The sequence below is a fragment of the Lathamus discolor genome, chromosome 3 (assembly GCF_037157495.1).
Source record: "Lathamus discolor isolate bLatDis1 chromosome 3, bLatDis1.hap1, whole genome shotgun sequence".
NCBI lineage: Eukaryota > Metazoa > Chordata > Aves > Psittaciformes > Psittacidae > Lathamus > Lathamus discolor.
Genome location: NC_088886.1, coordinates 115313559 through 115329875, shown reverse-complemented (window position 1 = coordinate 115329875; position 16317 = coordinate 115313559). Strand labels below are relative to the sequence as shown.

At 35.8% G+C, this 16317-nt stretch overlaps 1 protein-coding gene across 5 annotated transcripts in view; it reads left to right on the top strand.

Moving 5' to 3' along the window:
- The window catches only part of ARHGAP15 (Rho GTPase activating protein 15), a 334091-nt gene that overhangs the window by 253897 nt on the left and 63877 nt on the right, over positions 1-16317 (top strand). For all 5 annotated transcript variants that reach the window (XM_065671278.1, XM_065671277.1, XM_065671275.1 and 2 more), the window contains one exon: positions 14946-15080. In XM_065671278.1, the coding sequence (XP_065527350.1) occupies positions 14946-15080 (135 nt within the window). The remainder of the gene's footprint in view (positions 1-14945; positions 15081-16317) is intronic.

Sequence of the window (16317 nt, the reverse complement as noted above, 5' to 3'; positions counted from 1 at the left end):
ATTTGATAGGAAGAACACACTGGGATGTATTCTGCCACTCCTTACATCCAGTCCGATATCCAGAGTGTTTTTCTGTCATCTTGTATAGAGAAGGCAATATTATCAGAGTCACTAAAAAGCTAGCTCTGTACTTTGGGTAAGCCACAGTACAGCAGCTCAAGAAACCCAAGACGCAGGGCAGAGAGAGGATTCACAAGTTTTATGGGAAAAGAGATGTTACAATAAGGCCTGTGTTGGTCTTCATTCGTGCAGGGGTAATGGCGGCTGTTTTACACTTAAAGTCATTACGTCCTGTATGGAAGAAGTGGTGTGGGACAGTTTTGGGTTAAAACTCTTTAATTTCTTACTGTCCACTACTTGCAAGGAGAAGAAGACTTAAAAATTAAAACAACAACAACCAAAAAAAACCCTCAAAAAAAAAAGTAAAGAAAAAGACAAAAGTCAAAGATGTTTGGGAGTCAAAGGTATTTGGAGGCATCTAGTTAGGATATTTCACCACCCAAAGTAGTGTGAATGAAATGAAAAAAAAAAGAAAAAAAGGCAAAAAAAATCCTGCATAACATTGTTTAGCTTAACTGATCTTAATTGTACAGAAATTCACTTAAGCAGACATAATGTCTACTTAAGGAAGATCAAGAAAGGCCGTATTACATGTACACAAGGACAGTATTTTGCGGTATTGCCCACAGTAGGGATTCTGTCCGTACCAAGCTGATGGGTTACTGCTCTATCTTTGCAAACCCTGCTCAGTTGTGGGTGCTGCCAGCACCACATTGCTGCAGAAGCTGGAGTGGGCAAAGGGAGGAAAACACAATAGTTACATGCTCATCCCATTCATATGTCATTTTTACATGCTATCAGAGGCATCTATGCATGTGTGCTGGTGTCTTACTCACTTTATAACTGCTCAGGCACAATACGAAATAACTTCTGCATCCCTTGGAAGAATACCAGAAGCACACCATGCAACCTTTGCAGCTACCTAGCAGCAGCATGGACAACTCATGCATCCTCCTGCAGGTGTAAGACCTTAAAAGGCACTATCTCGCCTTGCCTTTGCAATCTTTTCCCATTTCTTCCCACACTGAGTGGTCTCTGAGCCCTGTTGTTTCCATGATGATGCGCAGAACTATAAAATCAGATACAGCAGCTGCAGGGCCCAGCGCGAATTACCCCCAAGCCAATAGAGAACAGAATATTGCTTATTGATTTGGCCTAGTCTGTTGTGTAGTTGATGGAGAACAAACTAATACAAATAAAATGAATCAATTGGATGCTGGCTGTGGGCCTCAGTGAGTCACATGAAGTAGGTTTCTGATATCCTTTATCATCACACGCAGTCAGTGAAACAAGAGTGCTACTGTCTTCTGCTGGCGCAGAAAGTTACCTCAGGCTATTCTGAAAAATGCTTTTTTCTTATTTTTAGACCTGAATCAGCCCATGCTAGTAAATGTATTCTTGTGAATACAGATCCTACTTTGTTGTAATGCCCATGGGAAAGCGGTAGTGTAACCTGTTTGGATGCAGCTGCAGACCACCTGTAGAGAAAGTCAAATTAGGAAGAGACCCCACTGTTCTTTGCATTAATGCTTTTTGTGTTGTGGCTTGACTCCCCTCTCCCTCCCCCTTCGATGTAGCTTTCTCAACTGTGGAGATAGAACATTTTAAGACCTTCTGTCCCTTTAAGGCATCTTGTGATTGAAAGAAGATTTGAAAGACTGCAAAAGCTCCCCAGTCACCAGATACTGATAGTGTGCAAGGAGTATTTAGCACTTTTAGGATGACTTTTAGTCTTGGTCTTCTTGCAGATTTGGGGGTTGTTAGGTGGGGGTGAGGTGTTTCATTCTGTGCTTAAAGGGCACATTTACGTCACTCTCAATTAATCTGCATGTTAGGGAAATCTAACTTTTGAATTAAAAAAAAATTGTTTTCAAGAATTAAAGCCCTAACTTGCCACACATTTTGTTCCATTGTGTCTAAAGAAAAGACCTGACAAACAAAAGAGAACGGAACTCCAAATACAGTGACTGTACATCCTGCATATCCACGCGAAAACATGTATATTTAGCTGATCCTGCTTTATGACACTGAAATTCCCTTTGCATACAGATTTGTCTGAGTTCGGGACAGAGGCATAGTTAGGCACGTAAACCAACTGGTTTGAGGAGACTATGTGTCCTTGGTAGAAGAAGTGGTTTTAGTTAATTTTGTCAGTTGCAACCTCTTAACACTCTTGGTATCAGTAATTTGTAAGTACATTAGGCTTTTATTCATTAACCAGGTAGTATTTTGTTGTGTGCTGATGCAATATTCTATTTTATGACACATAAAAACTGCTTGTAATGAAAATTTTGTGTCATTACTTCTTTTCACTCTATTTCTTCACAGATGAATCCCACTGTTTTACTAACCGTTGATGTACTAGTTAACACAGACAGAATTTGTAGATGGAAGTAATGTCATCAAGTGTTGCCTCACTTTAAATTCCTTCCTCTCGTTGGTGGTATCAATGTTCACTTTAAAGACACTGATGATACTGAATTAAATTTGTATTTATGTGTAGGGTCATGTGTACTTAAAGAAGTTTCTGTGTAACTTTTCCCTAATTGAAATTAGATTGAAGTGTTGCTGTGTACACTGCGACTTAATGGTGACAACGTTGAGCCAGCTTCGAAGCTCAGATGCATGGCACGCATCCCAAGAAATCTGCTATGATGCTCCCACATACATCTATGCATATTTTTGTGGTACAAGAGACATAAGGTGTGGAAAAGGAGCAGTCTCTTTAAGGGGGATGTGGCAACCCTATCTGCCAGTCATCTTGCCTCTGCTGTTCTATTCCTTTTACAGCCATTCTGCCTTTCTGGTATCTACAACATCTTTACATGCATGCTTAATGTCTGCATAGCTATTGAAATCCATGGGAAATTGAGAGGGCATAAGGGTAATGGACCAGTAGCACAGTTCCTTTGTAAAAATGCTTTTTTGTCTGATTTGGGGATGGATTGCTCTCTGACGAATGACCATCTTATACTCTAGATAATGTAATATATGGCTGACATGGTCTGCAAACCATTTTGGGAATCAGTCTGAAACTGTGAATGTGAGGGCCCAGTGTTATTATGAGATTTCACCATGAAATACCTGCATCACTGTATTTTGACTCAGTGCAAGAAGAGACTGATGCACCCTCTTCTCCATAACACATATGTAGAATATGGAAAAATAACTTCTCACTGGGAGAAGTGTTTTGACTGGGAGCTTAATTTACAGTGGTTCATAGAATTGCAGTGTGAAATAAGCAATGTCCTTGAACATTTTTCTTGCTCTTCTAAGTGACTCTTTAGAAAGCGTTCGTTTCCCTTGTAAAAATCATCAGACTTTTTCAAAAAGAAGTACTAGTCTAGGCTAGTAATCATCACAGTGCTTTAAATACTAGAGGATAATTAATGACATGAATTAATTAAATATGTTTCAGGTATAATAGCAAAGTTGAGGAAAATTGCCAAATATTAGCAAAGCTCCAGAATTTAACTACTTTGTGTTACATGCTGTTTTAATAACTGTGATTTCAAAAATATGATAATTCCAAAGAGATCACATGTTTCACATAATAAAAATTACTGTGACATAAAATATATATTTTCTTTAAAAGTACTTGTAATATCAAAAAGACTGTGAAGTATTAGCCATTTAATACAAATTTATCTTTTCTTGCAGATGATTACATTTTCATTTTAATTGCTTGCATTTCCCATTCTGATCTTAATGTTTTATAATAGTGAAGACGTGCCACAAAGAAAAAAAAGGAATTGTTAGTTAGCTGCCTTCAGTAGTCCTAATTTGGCCAATGCGTTCTGCTGTAAAGTCTTGGAATGCTGTCTTGCAGTTTCAAAAGTGATCTTATTTGGCTTCCCAGAAACTATTATGCCTGGAGGATGCCATGAGAACAAGGGCTGTCTTGTTAACAAGTAGCAAACTCTCAAACCCAAGATAGGATCCTGATATAAATAATAATTTAGATGCACAGAGCTATGTTCACAACCACAGTAATGTAATTCATTTACATCTAGTTATTACTTATCTCCACCCGAACTACTAAGTTCAGGAATGCAGCTGCCTTGTGCCTTGTGACTCATGGGGGTTAGGGAAGAATGACATCACCAAATTTAAGCCCATTACCATGCTGACATAGTGGCACCTTGTTTTCCCTTCTGTAGATAGAAAGAGGATTGTGTGCTACCCCCCATTCTTCCAAAGAATACCTTTTTTCCCCTTTCAAGCAGCTGCTATATGAAGGGTTGCAAATGTCACTTCAACTAATGATGAATGATGCTTGACCCTTGGACCTGTTACTATGAATTTTATGCAATGCTAAATTAATATGAAAGATCTCTGCTAGAAGACTTGAGCTATTATGCATACAGCATAAATGATATGTTAAACAATCCAAATTTTTTTCTCATAACTATGGTAAAATGCAGAGCTGTTTTAACATTTTGATGTGTATTTCCACTTAAGATTAGTATCTTTAGTTCTAAAAATATTTTTGGTAAGCAAATCAGTTTGCGAAAAACATTGTCAAAAGGGCAACTGGCCCACATGTCTTTGTTGTTCGTGTTTGAATATAATTAATTATGTAAAGGAATAGTTAGTGGGAGCTTAACAATTAGAAGAATCTGTCAAATAGTCACACGGAAATTACTAACTAATTAAACTACTGGTCTTTTATTGTTTCAGGAAGCAGTACAGAGTGTCATTATTATATCTCATAAGTTCATTATTATTGCATATCACATTTTTCAAGCAATATATGCTTCCAAGTAGACTAATACGTAAATAACCCTCCTGGTAATGTCACAGTGCACAAAAGTGTTTGAAATAAAAACACCTGTTTTAATTGGTATTCAGATATGTGCAGTTAAAATATGATAATCCTCTTGCAGTTACATGACATTCTTAAAGCTTTGAACTTCCATCTGTATCTCATATTATGATGTTTCAGGATTGTCGTGAGTTAATTATGTTAACTTCGGAAACATTGCTTGCATTTAGAATAAAAAACTTCAGCTTGAATAGCCAGGAAAGCAGATGCTATCTTTCTTGTCAACTGTTCTGTTGTGCATTGCCTTGAAACTTTTCATAAGATTCTGTATCCAAAAAGAAGTATAAATCTCCATTTACTTGAAACACTAATCAATATTTTAATACATTCAGGTCCCTCCCATAAGAAATTTATCTCATATTTTATGTTGAAATCCTCCTGTTCATTCACAAGACTAATCTGAATAATAGGAAAAATCCACATACTGCAAAGTTTAAAATTTGTTTCAAAGCATATGTTTTCTGTCTTGAAATATATGCGTGTAAGTGTAAGAGGAGCTGGAAATATCACAACTAGAACGCACATCCAGATAAACCTTGCAAAAGGGAAAGGTAGGTACAAATATTTTGTTAATGTGGCAAATCTGCATTAGGTCATACCAGAGCAAGGGAAAATGCAAAACATGGGTGTGCATGTGAGATGAAGGAAAAAGTGAAATGTTAGAGACAATCTGACGGGTACTTGAGAGGCTGTGTCTTCTCCTTCCATTTAAGACTGCAAGGCGTGTGTGGGAAATGGAAAACATTGTGCCACTGAGTCACCAGTATTTCATTACACACCTTCTTTGCCAAGGAGGAGCCATAAACTTTACCAAGCGTGTTTACATGTGCCCTGCAGTATTTATGCACATTCTGTTGCATGGTAAGAGAAGGTATAGCTGTGCATGTCTAATTGCACATGGCAGGGTAGACGGAATTGGTTTTTTTTCAAGCCCACACTGACCTTGGAATGTCAGTCTTTTGGTTAAAAAGACCTAGGCAAGGTCTCAAATGTTTCTGTGTACTCAGCTCTTAATTCCACTGGTCAGGTAATTACATGTATTTCATGAACACAGGTTTAATCATAAACTTAGGGCTTCCATATTTTCAAAAGCCTCATATTTCTCAAACAAAAGTTACTTTCATTGTCACAAAAATTTCAATGCAGGCACTGTGAAACAGAAGCTAAAATATGCAGACCAACCCATGCCTGGATCAGGACATACGCCAGCATCTGATTCTCAGCTAGTATGTCTTCATAGCGGACACAGATCTGAAGTTAGGAATTTGTGTGAAAAAAAGAGTACTTACCAAAAATCTTACCTGTTCATGTGATTCTCAAAATGCATAAAAATATTTGAAAATTCATGTTATTATTAGCACTATTATTTGCAAAAGACATTTCTTTGACATTTGGAAGTCCTTTAGTGCACTTGAAAATATATTTGGTTTAGTAACTTATATAATCCCCTCCTGTTTAAAGTTTTGTTTTAAACACACAATTATCATCTCATATGCCCTGATTCAGTAAGTACTTAGAAGCATTCCTATCTTTAACAGCATAGCTAGTCCCGCTAATATCCGGGGAAAGGAATTAGTGCTTCAGATATTAGCAAAAAGTAATGCAAATCAGAATTAAGCAACATGGTTTTGAAGTAAGTTGACTGAGGACTTTATTTCTTAGACTTAATGTGAAAGTTTGAAAAAAAAAATAAATCAAAGCAAGCATTGCTGATATTAATAATTATTTTAAAAGTGCATAAAGTTTAATATTTTAGTCTGGTAACTAGAATGCATTAGGCATTTAAATTACTGAAATAACCTTCCAGTAAGGCTAGTGAAGAAAAATCTTAACAGTTTTTAGACAGAACCATCAGCAAAAACATTATATATATTAGAATATTATTGTTGGGTTTAGCATCCTAGTCACATTAATTAAAATGGATTAATTAATCTGCATTGTAGAATATGAGTGTTACCAAGCTGATGATTTATTTGGATGTATCAAATTTATAATTGCACTTTTGCCTTTCATAGTGTAACTTTCATTACAGACAAGCCTACAGTTAATGTGTGACTTGGCTGTTGAAACTTACTGCCTTGTGACTGTGCAGGAATTTACATGACATGAAGTGATATTTGCTGCCCTGTATAGTGTCACAGATCGTATAGCTGATAGCAAATTATCATGTTAGGTAACAATTTCAGCCAAATTTTGTGACTGAACTGAGGGAGATGAAACATGAGTTATCCTTATGACCCAAACACAGGCCTGGATTCTCTGGCTTGTGTTTTTCAAAGCAACTCACTTTATTACTAATAGAAAAATTAAGTAATGCCTAAAGCAAGGTGCAATTATTAAAATGCTAGTTTGAAAGTATTTAACTGCCCTTTCTTTTTGAATAACTTGAATAAAGTGTCTAAGTGACCTCCTCCTAACCAGAAGAGAATATAGAGAAGAAATTAAGCTTTATTGGTAAATTAAAGCCCAAATCCCATGGTTGATGAGAGATATGGTCCATTTGAAATAGTTATAGTTTCAGACTTTCTCTTCTACAATCAGCGGGTGGAGACCAACATAATCCAATTAATTGTAATTCCCTTTTGTGGCACTGGTACAGTGGTGAATGATATAGTAAGTCCATTGAAGTCTTATCTTTGGTCAGATAATCCAAATGGATTCATATTATGAAACAGTCCTTTATAAAAGTTCTGATGAACACAAGTATTTTGACTTTAGTGAACCAAAAGATAAATTCCATACAAAATAAAATATTTTGTCCTTGACATTTACAGAGCTTGTATATACCTGATTTCATGTAGGAATATTTCTTTCAGCTGGTGTATTTCAAAGAGCCTTTTCATTAAATAATGATAATAAAAAAATAATACAGAATTTGTTCTCTGGATATCCTACAAACTGGTGTGTGAGGACAGAGATTTACATGTATAGGTAACCTTTATTCTTGTAAACAGTCTCATCAAAATAAATAGGGTAAAAAATATACTGAATATATGAATTATATATTGAAAATTGTTTGTTTCTATTTTTCTAATAAAACTATCAACTAATATTGATAAACATTACAACTGTAAACAATTCATATATGCATGTTCCCTTTCCGTGTTGCAAGTGGAGTTGGGGAACTGCTTAATTTTAGTTTAAGCTTTGATCTATTTACATTTGGAAGTAATTTACACGGAGGAAGTCATAATGATCTTTATTGTTTTGTTAATTATTTCCTTTGATTATTGAAACTCACTCACTGAGGCACAATCTTATTGTTATTGGTGTCACTCCCAATAACATATTTGCTACGTGCAGTAAGTAAATATTGGGTGTTATTCTTGGGGTTTGAATTGTTTTTGATGAGACCTTTTCAGTTTAATGATCACTGGAGACAGGACTGATTTAATTCACCAGCAGTCTGATCCAGTGCTGCACATTTTGTATTTCTCCATTCTTTTAAAATTGTCCACAACAAGCCCACGTTATGGCAGGAGTGTTTTCACTCATAGCATGTTGAAATCTCATATTTTCTAAAGGATACTGAGATACCATTCGTGGGAGACAACACGCTAGACCATATATTGAGGTCAGATCTATTCAGAGAGTCTCAAAAATACTTTTTTCTTTTATCTTTCATTTCTATTTTCCTTAAAGTGTCTGGTTGAAATTTAATACAAAGAATTTTTCACCCTTTGGAGTACATTACATATGAAATAATTTATGACCCATGAATCACAAGAAGGCAGTGAATTAGGTTTCAGATAAGTCTGCCAAATATTACAAAACATTGTGTACAGATTTTTGGACTATGAAAAGGCTTTTGACAAGAATGGAAATAGAAGCAGTGTTAGAAACAGCTAGAAGGGGAAGAACAGAAAAGCTACATGACAGAATCCTAAAGCACTCTGAGTTAGTAGCACAATTAAGACAGTATGAATCTGAACATATTTTTGAACTATGAAAATAGGACAGAGACTCATTGCTTGAACCCTCTCTATTAGATCTTGAGAACCTTCAATTTGTTTAAAATATAAATTTGTGGACACAGATACACAAAATTCTGATAAAAGACCTGGCATTTATCAGAAAAATTTGCAAAAAGAAAAAAAAAAAAAGAAAAATTCTCTAAAATTAGATTGCAGAGAAGCATACTGGAGAACAATTGCATAATAAAAAAATGGTAATAACAGATTTGAAGTTGGAAGGGAAATATTTACCTTGACTAATATATGTATACACAACGTATGACTAAGTGAGGAAGATCTAGCTAAAAGTAGAATTCCAAATGGGCATTTGCCTTTGAATATTAAGAGGTATTATGAAAAGTAATTTCCTGATCTAGGCAAGTATTTGATGTTTGTGTTCTGCAGTCTTGGGTATATGAAACAGAAATACTAACATCCACCTAGAAAATGGAATAAAATCCATTACCTTGCACACAGAAATGAGAAGGTCATTAGTCTGTTTCAGAGTAAAGAGGGAAGAATAAAAAGAAAAAAACCCCAACAAAACAAAACAAAGTGTTTTTTAACTACTAGGAAGAAACTGAAGTTACTTTTCAGCAACTGAGTAGAGAGAATTTGATAGAGGACAGAATCTTAACAGTGTATGACAAATTTGATTTTCACTCAGCATAGCAATTTGATTTCTATTAGTTGCAGATCTCCCAAGCCCTAAACTGAGGCTGAGAAACTTCCAAAACCATAGGCAGGTACCAGCTGAGTAGGAATTTCTCCATCCTCTTCCCTTACCCCTTTCTTTAAACCCTTTGGGGTATCTGAGTATTTCTTTGAGCCCAAAGGAATGATTTGGTGCTGCAGGTTTCAGACGCTCATGCTACGTATACCTGCTCCTACTCTTTGCTAGCAAGTCATTTCTGAGTGAGTCTTACAGAAGTATGTTGATCTGTAGACAGCTGGTTTATTTATTCTTAGGGAGCTTTCATCTGCACTTTGAAGGGAAATATTCTATATTTAAAATCACTCCTTTTTCCATACAGAACAGTTGATTCAGCTAACTTTAATGAATTTTAAAAGTAATTCTAATTACAGTAATTATTGCTTCAAATCCAGATGATAGAATATGTCAAGTCAAAACTAATATTGCTGTCATCTAACCCTGTTGCAGGTATTGGCAGTGGACAATTACAAGAGTATCTTTGTGATTATACCCATTGCTGGCTACCAAAAGTATTCTTCTTTCAGTACCATTACATATGTTTATGCTTCCAGTTTCAAACAACTAATAGCATAGAAATTTCCCAACACAATGGCATCACTAGCTGACCACTTTTCTAAACCTTTGAACTACCCTGCATGCTTTCATGATGTACCATTTCTGAAGGCCTCAAATGCACCGGATCTTCTTCACAGAAACAATGAGATAGCTCATCCCTGTCTTACTCTGTGGACTTCAGTGGAACTATGTGAGGATGAGTATGACCCAGTGTGCTTAAGTACAGATACCTTTTTTTTATTTTTTTATTTGGCACAGTTTGAGATTTAAGTTAGCAGTACTTGGTTGTTTTAGCATGGCCCCAGGTCAGCCAACTATCATTTCAGAGAACTGAAATAAACAGCACTCCAAATGTACATAGAGATGTTCTTCTTTTTAACTTAGCTTGCTGAGTAATTTGTGCCTAGGCTACATGGAAATGAGCACTCCAGTAAATAAAGAAATGCTCAGGCATTATAACATCATGGTTTAAAATATCTGTTAAAATGGCATGATGTGTTCCTCTAGTAAAGAAGAAGTAATGCATGCAAGCTTTCTTTTGCTGTTACACCCTTTGTAATTCGTCAATGGTAACATCGAATGGATTAAGCAGAAGCTACTTAGAAATACATTGTAGACAAAATTTAATGACTTGCTAATCTGACATTTTCTTTTTTTTTTTTTTTTTTGGTTAAACACTCTTGGAAGTGAAGGACTGTGCAGGCAGGAACAGTGGACCTTCAAACTTAGCAAGGGAGAGAGGAAGAATAATTGTTTCACTAGGAGAAAACTCACTGGCTGAATGAGTAAACTATAGCTTTGCACGGGTTGAGGCTTCTGCTGTACTATTTAATCAAAGTTCAAGGTATTGTATGCTTTTTGGAGTATGTATATAAAATACAATGGTAGGACAGGATTTACTGGCAGTGGAGAAAGCTAAACATCATGTGCCGCATTGCCAAGGGGTAAGATCCTTGTTGTATGATGAGCAAAAGCCTTCACCACCTCACAGCATCCCATTGCATGTCTGTGCCCTGTTACTGCTCTCAATTGAGTGTGATCATTTTGAAAGAATCTGTTTGCCCCAAGAGGGCTGCTATGTCTCTGCTCTAGTGATGAGAGAAGGTGTGGCTTTTAAAATGGAGGTACTTCTATAGAACGCACATACCTTTCAGTGTACAAATTGCATTTTGCTTTAAACTGAAAGAGAGGACATTTGGATTGCATAGTAGAAAGAAATTCTTTGTGAGGGTGGTGAGGCACTGGCACAGGTTGCCCAGAGAAGCAGTCCCATCCCTGGAAGTTTTCAAGGCATCAAAGACACATCTCACCAAGGTCTTTAGACAGCTTTTTGAGGGCACAATCTCCATAGCAGACACAGTTCTAGTTGTGTTTGCAAGAATTGCTTTCCATGCTATTTAGGGTCACTCAGCGGATGCAGGAATACATAATAGCCAAAGTGAAGTAGGACTTCTGAACCTGGTGCTCTGGGATTTAATGGCAGCATGGGCAAAAGACAGTTTATAACTGGGAAAGTACTTGTATAAATTATCTTAGAAGAAAATTGAACTAGCAGTGCTCTCAAATGACTATATTCTGTTCCTAAAGATCAGTCTACATAACAGGCAGGGCATGTGGTTAGAGGAAAAGCATCCATTTTCTTTCAAAACTGAGTTCTCTGTACTGCTTAAGTCAATTTTCATATTTTCTTTGCTTTTTTCTTTTTTGTCTTTCTCTGATCTTTCCATTCCTTTTTGAACAAGGATAACCTTATGATGGTATGCTTAAACCAAAGCTGAACTCCTCTTTCATTCTACTGCAGACATTGTGAGTGCCATTAAAAATGTGTATTGCTGAAAAGACTGATTTGCTAAGAATAATAACAGAGTAACACACACATTCCCCTCACAAATGTATTGTATATTGATTTTTTTTAATTAATAACTTTGACAAGTGTCAGCACTATTTTTTTTTTTTCTTAATGTGGTCTTTACATTATCAGCCTGAGTATTAGCATAAATTTCACGGGATTTTCTGGGCATGTTTTTTGTCTGTATCTAAGATATATGATATCAACTGGCAGTGATGGTTGAACTAATCAAACACTACTGACAAGTTAAAGCAAATTTTTAGGACTGTGAGATTTTCAGCATCTTCCCAGATACAGTATCTCATGACTGAAAGCAGTCTTTGACTGTCAAAGTTTAAATACCAGATTTGGGACTTAATCTTTATGTAAACAAAACACCCCAATAAAAAAATATGTCTGTGGAAAGCCAAAAAGTCAAGTCTTCCCCTTAAACCTAGCCTGAAATGCATGTGTGTATTTGTTTATGGCCCTATCACCATGGTATGTGAGCGATTCCAACCAGTGGGAACCAAACATGACTCTTAACTGAACGTACTTCTATTTTCATTTTAATTTTTTTTTTTTTTTTTTACTTGGCATTTGTTCCTTCTAGCAAACATTTTTAAAAACTCTCTTATTGCTAGAGGGAAAATTGACACCCTTTGCTTTCACGATGATACATTCCTAACACGTTTCCTTGAAGAGCTGGAAATGGTGCAAAAATCTGGTAAGATAAGTCTCTATAAAGCCTTGGAAGTCAAGCATTCCACTTTAGACATTTAAGACAAATGCATGGCAAAAACAAGTTGGGTTTTTTTAAGGTTTCTACTTAAAGTTCTGTGCCAAAGCTACAGTACTTATACATTTTCTAAATGTGTTTTAAGCAATAAGTTGTACAACATTTTTAGAACATGTGTTAAGCTATTTCTCTAAGAATGAAGCTCTTAACAAAACATAAGCACTCTGCATGAGATCTTAGCAGCGAAGTGCTTAAAAGATAAAGTAAGAATTGGTACCATGGGAAGAACACCAGCTGTAGAGCACACAGGTCCATTATGAGAAGTATGGTAGTGGGTAGGGAGAAAATGATTTAATCAGGAGTAAAACCAATTTTATTATAAGGGCACGCAGGGGGTGTGGCACCATAGTGAGAGGGACATTTCAAAATATCTGACAGATTTCAACAATGTGAAAACCCACCCTGTTCTTTAAAGTGACAGTAAACCCCATCAGGTCTCTCTTTTTGATGCTATTGTTAACAGTTGACTGTTTAAAGCTGGCCTGCTAAGATGCTGTCGATCTAGTTCAATAGTGTGTGGCAAAATAAAAGGCTAATTGTTGAAATACGATCAATCAAATATGATCTCAGAGTCTAAAGAAGATCCCTTCTGGTAACTCATTTGAGATCAAATCATTATTTTTATGATTGAGGTAACTCAATTAAAAAAAAAAAAAAAAAAAAAAAGCTTGAAACCAAAGAAGCAAGAAAGACAACTAACCGTAATGCACAAGTCTGCCTTTGTTCCAGCTTTGTCTCACATTACTCCAAGTTAAGAAATTGGGTCCATTCCTTTATTTGTATACATTTCCTGAATCCAGAAATTTAAAAGCATTTCATAATATTTATTACATAAAAATTTAAAGATATGACTTCATTTTGAATAAGATTTTCTGTCCAAAAGTAATCTCCATAGTGAGAAAACTATTGTTTTCTGGAGTTGTAGGTGTCCATGTGTCTCAAATACTTTTACCATTTTGTTTAACAACATTTCAGTAAAGGCGCTGTTCTTGAAGCTAACTGAATTGGTAAACGTGAAATTTCAGTGACATTTAGTGAAACATTATAGGATTATGTTGCTTCAAATTAAATTTTTTCAATAGTTTTTATAATTGTTCCCCAAGTTGCATTCAGACTGAAATTTTCTGAAAGAGAGATTCATAGCACATGTGAAAAAAGCAAATTCCAGTTCTGGAGCAACAGAACTTGGAGAAAGTGTGTGTCATGTTGGCTTGGACTAATGAGGATTTGTACTTTCCTGGAGTTTTAGATGGATTATGATCTCACTGTTTATTATATTCTAACAGTATCATACTGCTAGAATTAAAAAAAAAAAAAAAAAAAGAAAAAAAAAAGCAATAGAATAATCATCCAATCTTGGTTTTTTTTGGGTTTTTTTTTTTTTTTATTAGAAACTCTATTTTAGGATTTAGTTTCTTTTATATTTAAATTCCTTAGCTCAGTCAATCTTCAAAAGAAAATGTTTTTTTGTTTGCAAAACAGTTTTGTAAGCACTTGTGGTTTGTCTTTAGTGTGTTATCATTTTTGACAGCTTTGCATAGCCTAGGTAGGCCAACAGGGGTCTGTCTAATATTGTTGCTGGGCAAATCTTCCTCCCAGAGATGAAAACCAAACAAAATATATTTAAAGCAGTAAGAAGGAATTAATATCCTTTCTCTCACAGTACTCTATTCCTCGCTGACATTACATTCAGGCAAAAAAGGAGAAAAGCGTTACCCATTATTCCCTTGTACATAGCAAGGCTAACACATGTAAAGCAATAACTCATTTTCTATTGCCATGTTTAGCATATGTCTCCTGTTGGCTCAGCAAGGCCTTTAGGCCGGTCCCTGGAGCCGTCCATCGTTGGCAACTCTTAGCCCCTCGGCCTCAAAACCAATAGCTTTGAATCATGTTGAGCTGTGATGCTAATTTTCATACTGATGCATTATGGGAATAAATGTATCTGACATACTGTGTCAATGGTACTGTCTCTTTGTGTCTCTTGTTTTTCGTTAGCTGCATTCCTACAGATGGTATTCCATTGAAAACGTTCTCTTCCTACAAAAAAAAAAAAAAGGAAAAAAAAACCCATGCACAGCACCAAACCTCTAGGTGCAGAAGGCTGTTAACGGTTGCTGATGATAGTAGGCAAACATTAACATAATAATTAGTGTCTTGTAATTGTTTCATTAAAACCAGTTGTTCCATTTCTCCTCGTGTTTTCCCAGAAGAGAAGCTGAATTTGGACGACAGCCAGTGGGAGGACATCCACGTTGTCACCGGAGCACTCAAGATGTTTTTCAGAGAGCTGCCTGAGCCGCTGTTCCCATACTGCTTCTTTGAACAGTTTGTGGAGGCGATAAGTAAGTACATCAGATACAGCAGAAGCTAGTGAAATAGCCTATTATATAAAAATAATAATAAACTTAAAAATAGAACAGAGGCATCTCAGTTCTGACTCACCTTCCGTTATCCATGATCCTGTCTTTTTATTGGTTTTAACTGCCTTTTATCTCATGCAGCTTTTAGTTATTTAAGCAGAGAAAAAATACCAAATTAGCGATCTATAAATTTTGTATATGCGATTTAATGGTAGCACCTAAAATGGTTTAGGAAAAGAATTAAAATGTGTATGCATTCAAAATGTGCTAGGCTGATAATCCATATATCCCCAAACATGAGAGACACTAATAATTGTGAATCATGTTAGAAGTTGCTGTCTTTATATTAATCGGAATGAAATGTGCGTGTTTTGTTCCACAAGGTTACAGACTCTTGCCTTACAATGATCACAAAAAGAATGTTAAAACATTCATGTTCTTATTTTCATATCTACCTTTGGGTTTTTTTCTTTTGTTTTGTTTTGTGGTGTGTTTTTTTTTTTTTAAGTTGGCAAGCATAAAAAGCATTTTCAAAGTCCAAGGCATTTATTCTGTTACATGTCTCTGAGGTTTGTGTGCTGCAGACTGTCTCTGTATTTAATATATGTAGGTGTATTCTGTAAAATTATCAGCTTGGAAAAACTTTACCAAAAACCAGAGTGATTTGGGGGTTTACCTCTTTTGGAAAGGGGGGGGGGGGGGGCGGGGGGAGGGGGGAAGAAGTGGGATAACTTAAAGTGAAAAAGCCTAGTAGGAAATTAATTAAAGATCCAAAAAAGAAAAATCTCTAGGAAGAAAACAAACCAAATAAAGTACTTAGAGATCTGTTTTCTGAATGATGGACATGCATATTTGCCATTACTGTTAATGAGAACTGTGTGTGCACATGCGCAGCTGTCAGAGAATATGAAACTCTTAATGTACAGCTCATTTTGATTCTATATTCATAAGAGTCTTTAGTGCAACTAAAGCTTTTCCAGACCAAGCATCAGATATAATGAGGTTAAACACATCTTACAAGATCTTTCCTTCCTGGGTTATTTAAACATGCAGTGTAATTAAATGCACAAGGTAAAGAAATGCATTACTTGAAAGTTTACTCTTGGTAGCTCACTTTCTTCTTTTTTCAAAGGAAACTAGTTGGAGAACATCATCTCTCTAGTTTAAGTTCTGGTTGTGGAATTCCAGCAGTGCTAAAAGGGGAAAAACAGCAAAGGAT